This window comes from Culex pipiens, chromosome 3 (assembly GCF_016801865.2).
Source record: "Culex pipiens pallens isolate TS chromosome 3, TS_CPP_V2, whole genome shotgun sequence".
NCBI classification, from domain to species: domain Eukaryota; kingdom Metazoa; phylum Arthropoda; class Insecta; order Diptera; family Culicidae; genus Culex; species Culex pipiens.
Genome location: NC_068939.1, coordinates 45,392,171 through 45,408,198, shown reverse-complemented (window position 1 = coordinate 45,408,198; position 16,028 = coordinate 45,392,171). Strand labels below are relative to the sequence as shown.

The following is a 16,028-nucleotide window of genomic DNA, read 5'->3' as shown; positions in this document are numbered from 1 at the left end:
GCCCGGAAAGTGGCAGCTGGCATAAAACCGTGTGCCTTTTCAATCCGCTTTCGACAGTTCCGTGCCGTGTGTCAAGAAGTGAGGAAGTGTGTCTCGTAGCACAAGACGAAACAGAGAAAAAAAAACTAGAGAGCCCCATCAGTGCCAGACTTAGTGCCAGTCATCAGCCCTAATCGTCGTCGTCGTCGTCGTCTGCCGGATCCAAAGTACAAAAAGAGCCACACGAGTCCAGAATGTCGTCGGAAGTGAAAACCTACTCCCTGGCGGAGATCAAGGCCCACAACACGAACAAGAGCTCCTGGATCGTCATTCACAACAACATCTACGACGTGACGGAGTTTTTGAACGAGGTAGGTTCCAGCCAGAAGCTCCAGGGCGACGTGGACATTTTGCCACTTCTAATGGTAGCCGGGAGAGCGACTTAAGTCGCTCGCTGATAAGTGTGTGTATAATTGCTCAGATAACTCTTAGAGATGGGGGGTAAAACGGGGCTTCCAAGTGGGGTCTTTTGGAGATTTTACCACCCACCCACCGCTACCTCCCATTGCCGTCGTAGCTGCGACCTCCCCGCGGATTATGTAATGGAAGAAAGCGGTTCAACGCGAGTCTTGTTTTGCAACTTGTTGGTCGGTGGCGCGGTGAAACCGTGGCAAACTTGTTTTAACCATAAACCGTAGAGGCGACTTGCAAGTTCAGGGTTTTTGATGAACTTGCCCGTTTTAGTATTGGTGGTGAATTTCTTGAACAGCGCCCAAGTAACCATCCAGCACTAAAACATGGTCACTGTCCAGCACTGAAAGCGCATTTACAGCTGTGAGTAAAAGCTGAGAAGCTTTGAAAACAGCACTAACAGCTACTTCAGTGCTGAATAATGACCGAGTTTGGACTTTACTCGGCTGTTTTAGTGCTGGCCCCTACTGTTGTTGTCCACCCCTGCAGAAAATGTCAAAAAAAATGAGAGACAAAAATATTGCTCTCCCCTCCTCCTTATGCACGCTCCTCTCCATTCTATTTTGGTATTGCTTTTGTTTCTGCTTTATCGACTCAGCTGACCGTGTCGGAAATTCTATTTTTAGTTGGTAGATGTGATGTCACATGTTGGAAATTGCTGCCGTAGATTGATGATTCCTGCGCCCGTGCCACCACGCCTAAATTAGAGGTGTAGCATTCAATTAAACTTTTGCAGCATTGGATCAATCGAGCTATCAATATTGGCTGTAAATGAATGACGATTCACCACTTTGGAAGAGTTTCACTTCTGATTTTACTTCATTTTTCTTTGTATAAATAAAAAAAAACATAAACAGTAAATTTTACTATCATTTATTACACTACAATAGATACGATTCGATCGTCACTACCGTGGTCACTACATCCCAATCCTGTGCTGGGTCCCAGGAACTCCACGAACGTTACACACCTGAAATCGGTTTTGCAAATCCAGAATCTCCAGCCTTGAAATCGCACCATTCCTGTTTGGCCTATAAATTCGTGAACTACGGAATGGCCGCAGTAAGAGCTGGAACATCTTTTAGCACCCATTTCCTGAAAGAATTCATTGAATTGTTATGCTCAAATAATCGAAATTAAGACAGTTTTATACTTACGAGAATGAAGCAAGTCCGCTTGCACTTTTCGCTCTGTTTATTTTTTATGCCATGAGGAAGCGAGACACACACATCTTGTTTTTTATATTCTCACACTCTCTCTTTCACTCTTCTCTCATAATGATAAAAGAGTTGCCAGTTTGGTGAAATACAGCTTGGCAGTGTTGCTAGTGGTGGCACTAAACCAGCAATTAGTCAGCATTGCATAATGCAGTTGAATACGTGCAGATTTGCACTAGCAACTGCTGTTTTGTGACTGATTAGCAATGGAATGCCAAACTACTGCTGATTTATGACTTTTTTTAGTGCTGGATGGTTGCTTGGGCGGGGTTAACTTTCGTGTTCAGCACGCAACGCTTAAATACTTAAATACGCGTTCTAGGTTCTAGATATCTGGAACAGAACTCTGCTGCTGAGCTGTTGCGACGATGTGTATCGCAAGGTTCAAGGTCACCAATCATCTGGTTCAAGTGATTGAAAGCGATTTCTTCGCAGTATATCTACGACAGCTTCATTGTATGTACCACGTATTGCGAGATGTTTTTCCCCACCCGTGATGAGTCGTCCAGCTCAGTATAGGGGAGAGTGGAGCCATGCGAATTCGTGAACTAAGAGTTATAAAGTTTTTTTTTTCGATTTTTCGATCAAAATCTAAACATAACGATTTGTGTCAGATCATTGCAGATTTGTATTAAACTTGTTGATTTTTTTTCTTGCATACATAACTTAGGACTTAAATACAGCGCAATAATATAAATATAAGCTAGTCAGGAGTTTAAGAAATCTTCTGTTTCCATAGTGAATATGTATATTTTTGGATCAACATTTGAAAAGGTAGCCGGGGAGGCTAGCTATTATTGTACATTAGGGTGGTCCAAATCCGGACTTTTTTGGGGCTACCCCCTGAAATCAAAGATTGACCCATCACTAGGCTAAATTCCAAATTTGAGCTCATTCTGACCACGGGAACCCCTCCCTCCAATCGCTTAAAGTTTGTATGGGAAAAATCGTCAAAATGTATGGAGAAAAGCAACTGTTTTACTTTTTTACCTGTGGAAAGCGCCATAATTATCCGATTCTTACCATTTCTCAAATGTAGAACCTTCATTAAATTTTGAACAACTTTCCCGAAGACACAATATTTTTAGGATTTTTTCCCGCGAAGTTATTAGCGCCCAAAACTGGCCATTTTTGCGCGGCCAGCTGTAAGGGGCTACCTAACAACGATGTTTATTTCCAATTCGTACACGCACGTGCTCTCTCTCAGGTTCAAACTCTCTCACGAGCTTGCTCGCCTGCCTGCCTGCCTGTTTACCTACAAGCGCGCGCTGTTTCTCGGCTTGGACTTTTGTCGTCGTCGTCGTTTTCGTTTGCTATCCGCTACGCTGCGTTCCTGGCATGTTAATTATAATTTTCAACAAAAATAGTCGGTTTGTATTGAGATATAAAATCAAATGTAATATGTGAACAACAAAACGAAAAAAAAACACAACAATAGATATCATATTATAAGAGCGTGTGAGAGAGAATACAAATTTGATGAATTAGTTCATCCATGAATCGTCATCTGTTCTGATCCAAACCTAATTGCAAACGTTTTGGATTTTAATTTATCTGCTTTTGTTACAAGAAATACCATGCCTTCTATCGGATGGGGAAGTAAAACGTCGGTCCATTTGCGTAAAAGAGGATTTGGGTGACTCACCACACAAATCCTTCGGACGCCTAGAAATGAGCAGAAACTTGCAACAGAGCCCACAAAAGACCCGGGGGTCGTTAAAGTGGATTGCTTTGCTTTTTTTACAAGAAATACCATGAACATGGCATGAAGTTTTTTTTTGATAAAAAAGGAAGGAATTTTCTTTAGATTTTTTTAAAAACTGAATCCAAAAGAGTATCTTAAAGGAAGGCCGCAACTGCAAGATCTGAAGGTTGTTAACGATTGTGCAGAAAGAGATGTTTCCTGAAACGAAAAATTTACAGGTAAACTGACAAACAATGATAAACAGTTGCAATATTTGTGTCTAGGAACACAGAAAGAAATTTCCAGAAAGATTAAAAAAATAATTTTAGAGAGTATGAATGAAAATTTGCAGCAGTAATTGTAAAATTGCCTTGATTTGTTCTGATTTGTACTAAAGTATATTTTTGTTAAAGCAAACTTTGTACTAAAGTATATTTTTGTTAAAGCAAACTACCTAAAGGAACAACATTTGTATTACCTGAAGATTTTTTTTCAAATAATTGAATCATTATCATGTTTCTTTAGCATATACGAAAAACTGCGTGCAGTGCTTGGAAAAACAAACAAACCCTGTTCTCATGACATTTGCTGTATTTTTTTAATTGAGCCTAAGCTGTCTTTTCTTTAAACTTTTTTTTTCGGCGCAGTTTTTTTTAATTTTTGACATAATTTAAGAAATTATATGCTAAATATATCTCAAAACAATCCTGCTATTTTAGTTGAAAATTATAATAAACATGCCAGAAACACAGCGCAGCGGATAGCAAACGAAAACGACGACGACGACAAAAGTCCAAGCCGAGAAACAGCGCGCGCTTGTAGGTAAACAGGCAGGCAGGCAGGCGAGCAAGCTCGTGAGAGAGTTTGAACCTGAGAGAGAGCACGTGCGTGTACGAATTGGAAATAAACATCGTTGTTAGGTAGCCCCTTACAGCTGGCCGCGCAAAAATGGCCAGTTTTGGGCGCTAATAACTTCGCGGGAAAAAATCCTAAAAATATTGTGTCTTCGGGAAAGTTGTTCAAAATTTAATGAAGGTTCTACATTTGAGAAATGGTAAGAATCGGATAATTATGGCGCTTTCCAAAGGTAAAAAAGTAAAACATTTGCTTTTCTCCATACATTTTGACGATTTTTCCCATACAAACTTTAAGCGATTGGAGGGAGGGGTTCCCGTGGTCAGAATGAGCTCAAATTTGGAATTTAGCCTAGTGATGGGTCAATCTTTGATTTCAGGGGGTAGCCCCAAAAAAGTCCGGATTTGGACCACCCTATTGTACATTTCTAGCAAAACATAACAATAGGGCCGAAGCCGAAGTGTAAACAAAGCTAGCTTACTTTTTCAAAAAGTCCTATGTTCATAGGAAACCCATGGCGCACTGGTTGTTTTGAAAAAAGTAATCTAGAAAGAGTTTATCCTGCTCGTTCCTAATGTAAACATCAACTGACGGAAGCAAGATAGACTTTTTGTTTACACTTCGGCTTCGGCCCTATTGCAATGTTTTGCTTGAAATCGAGTTTTGTGAAAAAAATTACTTGTTGAAAATTTGAAAGGGACTGTACGACATATTGTACATACGGCCTTTCATAACACGCGTTTAAATGGGACGAAAGGCCGTAAGTGCAATGTCGTACCGCCCAGTTGCTCCAGACATAATTGCAAATCCACTTAAAAAAGAAAGTGTTTCAATTTTGACGTGTTCGTACTGTCTTGTCGTAAGTCGTAATGTTTCGAGAAAATGAGTTTGACCTTAAATAAACAAAAACACGATTACGGATGTAAACAATAACAAACATATTTTGTGTGGCTGACCGTTCTATGGATTGTCGCGAAATTTGGTTGAATTTGGTTGCCTGAGTCCCGAGTTTTGATCAAAACTGAATATAGTAGACGTGCAGGTAAGAGTGGCAAAACGGCCGCTGCCTATAAATTGGCAACTTGTAGCAATTGCAGGCTGTGTCAAAATAGCACGATCTAATCCGAACTATCGAGAAATTAAAAGTGCAACTTGGAGTTAAACTTTCTGTCAAGCTTCTGTGAAGTTTTCCATGCCAGCTGGGAAAATTTCACTCTATATATGTTATCGGCTCACAGAGAGCTTTTTAATTTATCGTCACAATTTATATAAGGAGTGCCAATACTGCATGAAGGTTTTTTTTAGCAATTGTGTCCTAAAATTAAGCTTAAATTTGTGATATTATTGTTCACAACGATCAAGCTTATTTTTCTGAGTACAATGACCCTTTGAACGAACGCAAAGGATTTTGATTTTTTTTAAGTTAACTTCACGGCCCCTCTTGACAGAAAAGGTCCTACTTGACAGCTCATTCCAAGGGGACCATAGTTGATCCATCGAAAAAATGTTGTCCTGCCAATAATTTTTTTTGCGTTAAAATAAAAAAGAAAGTGATCAGAAATGGTTTTAAATTGTGTTTTTTTACCGTTGTACATAAAAATTGACATAGGGCTTTAGCACCAACGAACGGACATGACACCAGGAACAAATTTACTTCAAATTTCTGAAGCAAACTATCACTTGCGCAATCTACATTCAAGTTGTCGAAGTAGCATCGCACGATTACGCAATATTTCTCAAAATGTCTTATGCAATAATTAATTAAAACATTTAGCATTGGTATGGTGCTAGTAACAGTTATTTTGACATTAAGTTTGTCTTTATGATTCTATGTAATTTATCATGGATACTAAAATTGCCGAAAAATTGATAGAAATTGTATTTTTAATATAAATTCATACGACCATTTTAAAGTGCCCATGAATAAATATTTGCATCATCAGCTGGCTTTGTTTACGTTTTAAACCATAACCATTTGACATAAGCGATCTCGCTTGCGCAGGTTTTCGCCAAGAAGGAGTAAAAGAAAACCTGCTTCACTTTTTGAAACCCCGTGTCATGTCCGTTCGTCCGTGGCTTTAGTACCAAATTTTTGAAGAATATCTCAGGGTTGAAATCGAGTTTTATAGAATCACTCGTCTCATAACTGAGTTTTTTGCAAACTCATTGTGAATGTCCTAGTCAGCGCTGATAGCACATCGCGACGGTGATGAGAAGACAAATCTTTTTACCAGTCCATATTTGGACCCAAGAAACTGATAAGCCTCCCAAAGCTATCGTAGAAAAACAGTATCGTCATTGCTCCCCTCGGCTAGTTGCTGATTAGGCTGAATTTTATCTTATCACAAATAGAATGAACAAAAAAGGCAACACCTTCCCGGCAAAGTTATAGCTGTATGGCAATGCATCTTCTGGAACCTTCGCCTCACACTCGAGAAAATGCACTCAAAGCACATGGTAATTTACCCCTGTCTCGTTAATGACCCGCGCGCCACACTCGTTCGCGATCGTCGTTTACAGGTAACATGTGTGACCTAACTAACACTGCAACACAACACATTCAAAGTTGATCAGTCGGGAATAAAAGCAAGCAACAAAGCGGATTCAAGACGACGGGGAGTGATGGTGGTGACCTTGGACAAAATTTGGACACATTACGATTGGGGTTGTGCACTGACTCTTGTTTTATTTTACTTGATCTTACTGATAAAGAGACCAGTTCGCCGTTAAAGCGCAATTTGGGGATCCAGTTTGTTTCCGATCGTTAAATTCGATTAGACGTCAATTCTTGGAATCCCAATTGGAAGAAGCTCGTTTAGAAAAATATTTCAATTAAAGGCGTTTAAATGAATGTCCCAATGCTAACAAATGTGCTGTTCACTATTTTTTGTAGCTCAAATGCAAATAATAACTTTAATTCGCCAAAGTGGAGTTCGGATTTCCTAGAATAGATAAACCAGTTGATTAAAAATGTCGAAACATCCAAAGTTATTTTTTAAAAGTTTATAAACGAGAATTGTTTGAAGAGCTGTCTATACCAATATAATTTACTGATGCAATTTAGTTAATTGTCTACCAATCAGCATGCAATACTTATTAGACTAAAATCACTTTAGTTTTTCTACGGCATGGTAAATACCGGAACCCGGTTTGAGACGTTTCATTGTGATGGTGATATCTATTATAGTCTCAGTGTGAATGGATGTTTGATTTATACTTCAATCAGTGATACTCATACAGTTAGCGGTCAGTGATACATACAGTTGCATAGTTGGTAATTGTGGTGAAACCCGTAAACAACAAAAATACCTGATCGCAAACTCGCGTGCGGCTGTCTAGGGAATAGGGGAAGATGGAGCCACTTCTAATACAGTTTGCGAATAATAATTTTTGGTAATACCAAATATCTGGAGTTTTTTTTGAAAAGGTCCTATAAACCAAATTTTCAATTTTTGCTTTTTGGGTGTTTTTAGAACCGCCTTGAGTCAGGGATATTCAAAAACACCCAAAAAGCAAAAAATGAAAATTTGGTTTATAGGACCTTTTCAAAAAAAACTCAAGATATATTTTTTTATTTTTTATCTTTTTCATGACAATATAATTATTCTCCCGAATGTACTTGTTCCTCAGAAAGGCAGAAAATCCTCCAGAATTCTAAAGATATTTTGTTTTACCCAATTTTCTTACCACTTTCCACTATATTTTAGTAGTTTACAATTCAATTCAATTTGTGTTTTTATTAGAATTTAGCATCAATTCATAAGCCTTTGCAGGGAGGGTACATATTTTTACGTTTAGGATTTTAAAAATAAATTTTGAGAAAAAAAACCCTACATCTATGATTTTAGTAGTTTTTAAAATTTAAAATTAGCAGTTTTTGCAATTCCGTATTAAAACAATATTATACCCTTTTGAAATGTTAGTCAGCAGCAATCAGAAGTCCAATCTTCAATAATTCTTAAACAAATTTATATGAAACAAGCTAAACTCGAACAACTTCGTCTTGTCTTTGTTCGTTTCTTGACGTTTTTAACTTGTTTGCTTATTCTGCCTCCTGCGATCAAAATTTGATTTTACGTAACTTTTTCCACACAATCTGCTGATTTTCCGGAATCAGTTCCAGAGTGGCCAAAGTTGTCACTTTTTGGCGTAAGAACCTTCCTTGGACTTATACGAACCCAACGCATTTTTTATATATCTAGAGTAAATTTTCAAAACAACCTATGAGTCACTTTGCGCAAAGCGATTCAATTTCCATATAAATTTGTATGAGGAAAACTATTTTTTTGGATTTTGGATCGGATGCTCTGGAAGGTGCTCTACAACTTGCCGAAGAGAGTATGGTGCTAACTTGCTCCTGTAAGAAGATATTAGGTTTTACAGCGTGACGTCACATGCTCACACGCACACACATTTTTACAGAGACACACGTGCAAAAAATGTAAACAGTGCAGCCAAGCTGTCAAATTTCTTACCTCAAAATCGAGTCGGCGTAAAACCTAATAGCGTCCTCAAAACTCGTCTAAAACGTAGTTTTGTATCTTTTTTAAGGGGCAAGCTGAGCAATTCTCTACGAAATCGGTCTTTTTCTTAAATTTTAATTTTTGTATTCTTTAATCCGACTGAAACTTTTTTGGTGCATTCGGTATGCCCAAAGAAGCCATTTTGCATCATTAGTTTGTCCATATAATTTTCCATACAAATTTGGCAGCTGTCCATACAAAAATGATGTATGAAAATTCAAAAATCTGTATCTTTTGAAGGATTTTTTTGATCGATTTGGTGTCTTTGGCAAAGTTGTAGGTAAGGATAAGGACTACACTGAAAAAAATTATACACGGTAAAAAAATGGTGATTTTTAATTTAACTTTTTGTCACTGAAACTTAATTTGCAAAAAAACACTATTTTTATTTTTTTTATTTTTTGATATGTTTTAGGGGCGTAAAATGCCAACTTTTCAGAAATTTCCAGGTTGTGCAAAAAATCTTATACCGAGTTATGAATTTTCGAATCAACACTAATTTTTTTTCAAAAAAACGAAATATTTGTCGCAAAAATTTTTCAACATCATTTTTCGACGTAAAATTGAATTTGCAATCAGAAAGTACTTCAATGAAACTTTGATAAAGTGTACCGTTTTCTAGTAGTTATAGCCATTTTTATGTAACTTTTTTTCAAAATAGTCGCAGTTATTGATTTTTTAAAAATAGTGCCCATGTTTGCCCACTTTTGAAAAAAATATTTTTGAAAAGCTGAGAAAATTCTCTATATTTTGTTTTTTTTTTAACTTTGTTGATACGACCTTCAGTTGCTGAGATATTGCCATGCAAAGGTTTAAAAAGCAGGAAAATTTGTGATTTCTAAGTCTCACCCAAACAACCCACCATTTTCTAACATTGATATCTCAGCAAGTAATGGTCCGATTTTCAATGTTAAAATATGAAACATTCGTAAAATTTTCCGATCTTTCCGAAAAAAATATTTTCGATTTTTTTAAATCAAGACTAACATTTCAAAAAGTCGTAATATTAAATGTTTGGCCCTTTTGAAATGTTAGTCTTGATTTGAAAATTTTAAAAGTATTGTTTTCGGAAAGATCGGAAAACGAATATTTCATATTTTAACATTGAAAATCTGACCACTAGTTGCTGAGATATCGACGTTAGAAAATGGTTGGTTGTTTGGGTGAGACTTAGAAAACATAAATTTTCCTGCTTTTTAAACCTTTGCATGGCAATATCTCAGCAACTAAAGGTCGTATCAACATAGTCAAAAAAAGCAAAATATAGAGAATTTTCTCAGCTCTTCAAAAAAATTTTTTTTCAAAAGTGGGCAAACATGGGCACTATTTTTAAAAAATCAATAACTGCGACTATTCAAAAAAAATCCTAAATATGGCTATATCTTGAAAACGGCGCACTTTATGAAAATTTCACTAAAGTACTTTTTGGTTGCAAATTTGATTTTACATCGAAAAATGAAGTTGAAAAATTTTTGCGACCAATATTTCGATTTTTTTGAAAAATTAGTGTTGATTCAAAAATTCATAACTCGGTCAAAGATTTTTTGCACATCCTAGAAATTTCTGAAAAGTTGTCATTTTATGTCCCCATATCAAAAAATAAAAAAAAATTAAATAGTGTTTTGTTCAGAATTTGATTCTGAGTCGATAGGTATACGTTAAGGGGGTCTGCGAGGTCGAATTAAGAAGTTCTTTTTTCGAGTCATTTTATAGCCTTTCCTTTATAAGGGATTCGTTTACCTTTCTTACTAAAGAAAGGTATTGGATTTGCTTTTGGCTTCGTAATCCGATAATTTCTCGAGAAATATTCATTGGAAAAATCTCCAAAAAATATCAAGGACCGATCGATTGACAATGACAGAATTGGTCTATCTCCCATATTCGAATTTTGGGGATCATTTTTTTATTCCATTTTCAATGTAAAAAAAATAATCGTTAGGGATTTCTTTTTATTTTAAAATCTTTCTTATTATTCCTTGCAGCACCCCGGCGGCGAAGAGGTCCTGCTCGAGCAGGCCGGCAAGGAAGCGACGGAAGCGTTCGAGGATGTCGGCCACAGCACGGACGCGCGCGAGATGATGAAGAAGTTCAAGGTGGGCGAGCTGATCGAGTCCGAGCGGAAGCAGGTCCCGGTCAAGAAGGAACCCGACTGGAGCACCGAACAGAAGGACGAAAAGTGAGCATCTAAGGAGTAGTTTAGTGGTCATGATTTTCTTATGGTTCTTTTTGTTTTGTTGCAGCTCCCTCAAGTCGTGGATCGTGCCGCTGATTCTGGGACTGCTGGCGACCATCATCTACCGGTTCTACTTTACCCAGTAAAACCGCGGAAAAGAACAAGAGAGAGAGAGAGTGTGTGTTACTTCAGATCCGATGCTGCTGTTTCTGTTTCCGTTCATTCCAAACAAGAGCATCTCTGCTTCCTCCAATTACGAGAATATTTTGTAAGCTTGCACCGCGCGCACACACACACACACATTTTGACCACCACCACATTGCCAATGACAAACGAAGGAGAAGAACAATAGACAAATCCAGCGAAAGCTCAACGCTGCTTTTTGATGGTGAGAGATTTGACAGCTCCCATACTAAATGTCTCGATTTTCATACTTTTTGTCAATTTTCTTCTAAAATAAAACACTTAACATAAGAAAACTATATATTTTTGGTGCCCAAAATTCCTGCTGAATCGAATGGTGTACTTATCTCAATTGCAAATTTTTCGAACAGTTTTTATTTTAATAATATTCTAGACACATTTTGTGCACCTAATCAATCAATACTTTTATCATAAATAATCATTTTATTGCTTAAAAATCGAATTTTCCTGAGCTCCCTTATTCAAAAACATGGAAGCTGTCATTTCTAACACCATTGGCCACCTAGCGGCCATTTCAAACTGGATACGTCTATTTTAGCGATAGGAGGGTACAAAGGTAACTAAACGCGTAAGAACCAAAAAAAGCAGTTGAGAGAGATAGAATAAAATCGCGTTCGCGGTTTGTGTGCGTGCTTTACGTTTCTTCGATTCAGGGATATCGTTCCGGCCAGCTCTAGGCGATTCGCACCACACGAGGGAACTAAAATGGCATTTCATTGCGTCGATTATGACGAGCAACAAAAAAAAAGAGGTTTCTGTTTTCTATTATAACATTGTCTAGTGTGATGGGGAATAGTGTTCGCAAATCAAAATTTTTAACACCTACGGCTAAACGAGTTTTTCTTATTTAAATAATTATTATGTTAAACTGATTCGGGAATAAAAACCTATATTTGTATGTATGTGCAATGTTATTCCTTTCCACGCCGAAATTCAACCTCAAATTGTGCTAGATTGGTAGTCTGTAAACAACTCTCAAACAGAGACAACGCAATTCAGCATGTCCAGTTTCTTCGTCACAACTGATAAGCTTCGAATCTACTTCTTAATCACCCTGCTAATCCTAACCTCAAAGCTCACATCATCCGAACCGTGCGGAACCCGGCACAATTCAACTTGGCCATGGCACGTCCAACTGGTGGACGCAAACCCAGCCAATCGGACCGTCTTCTGCGCTGGCACCCTGCTCAGCGCTCAGCTGGTGATTACGGCGGCCCATTGTCTGCACGACCGTAACGGAGATCCCATCGAGCTCGACCGGCTGCTGGTTCTGTTGGCCAACGGTGACCTTAGACCTGCCACGAACACATTTTACCCCAAACCGTACGATCCGAAACGGTTGGACCACGACGTGGCAATGGTGGCGCTGGATCGGAAGGTTGCGTTCAGCAATCTGGTTGGACCCGTTTGTTATGCGGATTTCGGTAAATTTGAAGATGTTCGGAGCCCTGCCTTTGAGGGTCGTTCGTTGGAGATGCAGAACGAGGAAGCTTGTCGGCAGACGACCACCAAGCTGTTTAAAATGACGTACGAAAAGGCGATTTGCTTGGGCGCGTTTAATGGTGAGTTTTGATGAAAAGGTAAATTTTTAAATCTCTATATTTTTTAAATTTTTTGTTGAGTTTTTTTTTATTATTTGATTTTTTGAATTTGATAATTTTCGAATTTATATTTTTTTGAACTTCAACTTCAAGTTTTTCAAAAAAATAAATCCATAAAAATTTAATTCTTATTTTTTTGAGTTTTTCTAATTTTTTTTTAATTTTTAATTTTTTTCAAAATCCAATTTAGGAATTTAGGAATTTGGGAATATAGGAATTTTAGAACTTAGGAATTTTGGAATTATGGAATTTCGGAATTTAATAATTTAGGAATGAAAGCAATAAATCCATTTAAAAACAGAATCCTCAAGAGACGGTCAAGGCAAGGGTAATGAAAAAAAATCTTCAAAGTAAAAAATACAATATTTAAAAACCTAAAAATTTTACTTCAAAAATATAACCTCAAAATTAAATCTGAATCTAAAATAATATGATAAAATTTTAAATTTCGGAAGTCTAAATATTCAAAATCTAAGATTTTTTATACAGTTTGTAATCAAAAATCCTCGCTAAAATTTCACTTCGAAAGAAATGTAATTTCTGATACTTAAAATAATGTCTTCTCATAGTTTCAAAATCTCATAAAATAGGACTTCAAAAATTGTGGAATTCAAGAATTTAAGAACTAAGAATTTAAAAATAAAAACATTTAAGAATTTACGAATTTTAGAATTTTAGAATTTTAGAATTTTAGAATTTTAGAATTTTAGAATTTTAGAATTTTAGAATTTTAGAATTTTAGAATTTTAGAATTTTATAATTTTATAATTTTAGAATTTTAGAATTTTAGAATTTTAGAATTTTAGAAATTTAGAATTTTAGAATTTTAGAATTTTAGAATTTTAGAATTTTAGAATTTTAGAATTTTAGAATTTTAGAATTTTAGAATTTTAGAATTTTAGAATTTTAGAATTTTAGAATTTTAGAATTTTAGAATTTTAGAATTTTAGAATTTTAGAATTTTAGAATTTTAGAATTTTAGAATTTTAGAATTTTAGAATTTTAGAATTTTAGAATTTTAGAATTTTAGAATTTTAGAATTTTAGAATTTTAGAATTTTAGAATTTTAGAATTTTAGAATTTTAGAATTTTAGAATTTTAGAATTTTAGAATTTTAGAATTTTAGAATTTTAGAATTTTAGAATTTTAGAATTTTAGAATTTTAGAATTTTAGAATTTTAGAATTTTAGAATTTTAGAATTTTAGAATTTTAGAATTTTAGAATTTTAGAATTTCAGAATTTTAGAATTTTAAAATTTTAGAATTTTAGAAATTTAGAATTTTAGAATTTTAGAATTTTAGAATTTTAGAATTTTAGAATTTTAGAATTTTAGAATTTTAGAATTTTAGAATTTTAGAATTTTAGAATTTTAGAATTTTAGAATTTTAGAATTTTAGAATTTTAGAATTTTAGAATTTTAGAATTTTAGAATTTTAGAATTTTAGAATTTTAGAATTTTAGAATTTTAGAATTTTAGAATTTTAGAATTTTAGAATTTTAGAATTTTAGAATTTTAGAATTTTAGAATTTTAGAATTTTAGAATTTTAGAATTTTAGAATTTTAGAATTTTAGAATTTTAGAATTTTAGAATTTTAGAATTTTAGAATTTTAGAATTTTAGAATTTTAGAATTTTAGAATTTTAGAATTTTAGAATTTTAGAATTTTAGAATTTTAGAATTTTAGAATTTTAGAATTTTAGAATTTTAGAATTTTAGAATTTTAGAATTTTAGAATTTTAGAATTTTAGAATTTAGAATTTTAGAATTTTAGAATTTTAGAATTTTAGAATTTTAGAATTTTAGAATTTTAGAATTTTAGAATTTTAGAATTTTAGAATTTTAGAATTTTAGAATTTTAGAATTTTAGAATTTTAGAATTTTAGAATTTTAGAATTTTAGAATTTTAGAATTTTAGAATTTTAGAATTTTAGAATTTTAGAATTTTAGAATTTTAGAATTTTAGAATTTTAGAATTTTAGAATTTTAGAATTTTAGAATTTTAGAATTTTAGAATTTTAGAATTTTAGAATTTTAGAATTTTAGAATTTTAGAATTTTAGAATTTTAGAATTTTAGAATTTTAGAATTTTAGAATTTTAGAATTTTAGAATTTCAGAGTTTTTAGAGGAATTTTCGAATTAACTATTGTTTATTGTTTTTTTTTTTCGCTATATCATAGAATCCCACCAGTACAATCAAAAAGCTGGCAGTGGGCTGGTGATCGATTCCGGCTCCACCTGGATTCTAGTCGGCGTTCTGATGTACACAACGGGGCAATCCGCGGACCAAATTGACTATGCCGGAGGAGTCAGCATCGAGCGATACTACAAGTGGATCGGGCGGATTATAAACCACTTCTCGGATCCGGATCTCGTTAATAAAAGTTTGTAAATATCGCGATGGACTTGGCATTTCATTAAAGGTTGTTAATTTTAGAATGCAAGCAGTACACTGGTGGTCGTGAAGCAATTTCAAACATCCTGTATTCAGTGCATGTAATGGATACACAGGTGAACCAGCTATGCCATGGAGTCATCGTGAGTCCTCGTTTCGTGGTGACGATAGCAGAATGTGCTAAGAAAACTAGTAAGTTAAACTTTATTGTTTGAGAGAGAATTAAACAACTCGATTAAATTGCAGAACGGATAATGGTCTACAATGGACAGAGTTTTAAAAGTCAGGAAGTCTTTGCCAAAGCAAAGGTGCACTATGAAGAATGGAACAACAAGTTGGCACTCATTGACCTAGGTCGTAACATAAGGTTAGATATTTTTGAAAAATTATCCTGATACAATTACATTTCCCCAAACTTTAACATTTTGCAGTTCTCCCGGCTCGGTCATCAGTTGTCTGTGGAATGGACGCGTAGTGCAGAACTTCACCAAGGTCCTGTCCCTCCGTGGTGGGTCCCTGGCAGAGCAATATGTAAGCCACGTCCAGTACCGACCGGGAGCGCCGCTGCAGGTCCGTTATCGCTGTCCGGCGCACCAGCAACACTCTTGGAATAAAACTTTCGGCGATCTGATTGGAGTTAAAGTGGCTCGAGAACAGCGGCCCCGGATTGCGGGCCTGCTGGACGGAGTTCCCCCGTGTGATACGTTTGACCATTTCTACAACAGGCAGAGAACGGCCGAGGCCATCAGCTTGCAGCAGTACTTGCCCTGGATTGAGGATCTCGTTTGGAGAGGTGGATCGGGATAAGAAAACCGCTTTAGTCCAATCTTACCCCTGCTGACGGTTAAAAATTTCCTACTCATCTAACGAATGCAATCTTCTTACGCAACTGTAACTTTGGAAAGCAACGAGGTTTATTATTGATT

At 35.5% G+C, this 16,028-nt stretch overlaps 2 protein-coding genes and 1 long non-coding RNA gene across 3 annotated transcripts; 2 read left to right on the top strand and 1 right to left on the bottom strand.

Moving 5' to 3' along the window:
* Nucleotides 1-52: 52 nt before the first annotated feature.
* On the top strand, nucleotides 53-12,008 carry LOC120420123 (cytochrome b5). Its single transcript, XM_039583072.2, has 3 exons — nucleotides 53-350; nucleotides 10,712-10,905; nucleotides 10,970-12,008. The coding sequence occupies exons 1-3, from the start codon at nucleotides 234-236 to the stop codon at nucleotides 11,046-11,048; spliced, it is 390 nt and encodes a 129-aa protein (XP_039439006.1). The 5' UTR covers nucleotides 53-233; the 3' UTR covers nucleotides 11,049-12,008.
* On the bottom strand, nucleotides 1,307-2,467 carry LOC128093468 (uncharacterized). The gene is made up of 2 exons (XR_008212511.1): nucleotides 1,608-2,467; nucleotides 1,307-1,545 (listed from the first exon to the last, which is right to left on the bottom strand). It is a non-coding gene; the product is annotated as an uncharacterized LOC128093468 (long non-coding RNA).
* Nucleotides 12,009-12,077: 69 nt separating the features above from the next.
* LOC120420121 (uncharacterized) lies at nucleotides 12,078-15,916 on the top strand. The gene is made up of 5 exons (XM_039583070.2): nucleotides 12,078-12,668; nucleotides 14,888-15,091; nucleotides 15,145-15,294; nucleotides 15,349-15,469; nucleotides 15,534-15,916. Exons 1-5 carry the CDS (start codon nucleotides 12,107-12,109, stop codon nucleotides 15,907-15,909), a joined length of 1,413 nt encoding a protein of 470 aa, XP_039439004.1. The 5' UTR covers nucleotides 12,078-12,106; the 3' UTR covers nucleotides 15,910-15,916.
* The last annotated feature ends 112 nt before the right edge of the window (nucleotides 15,917-16,028 follow it).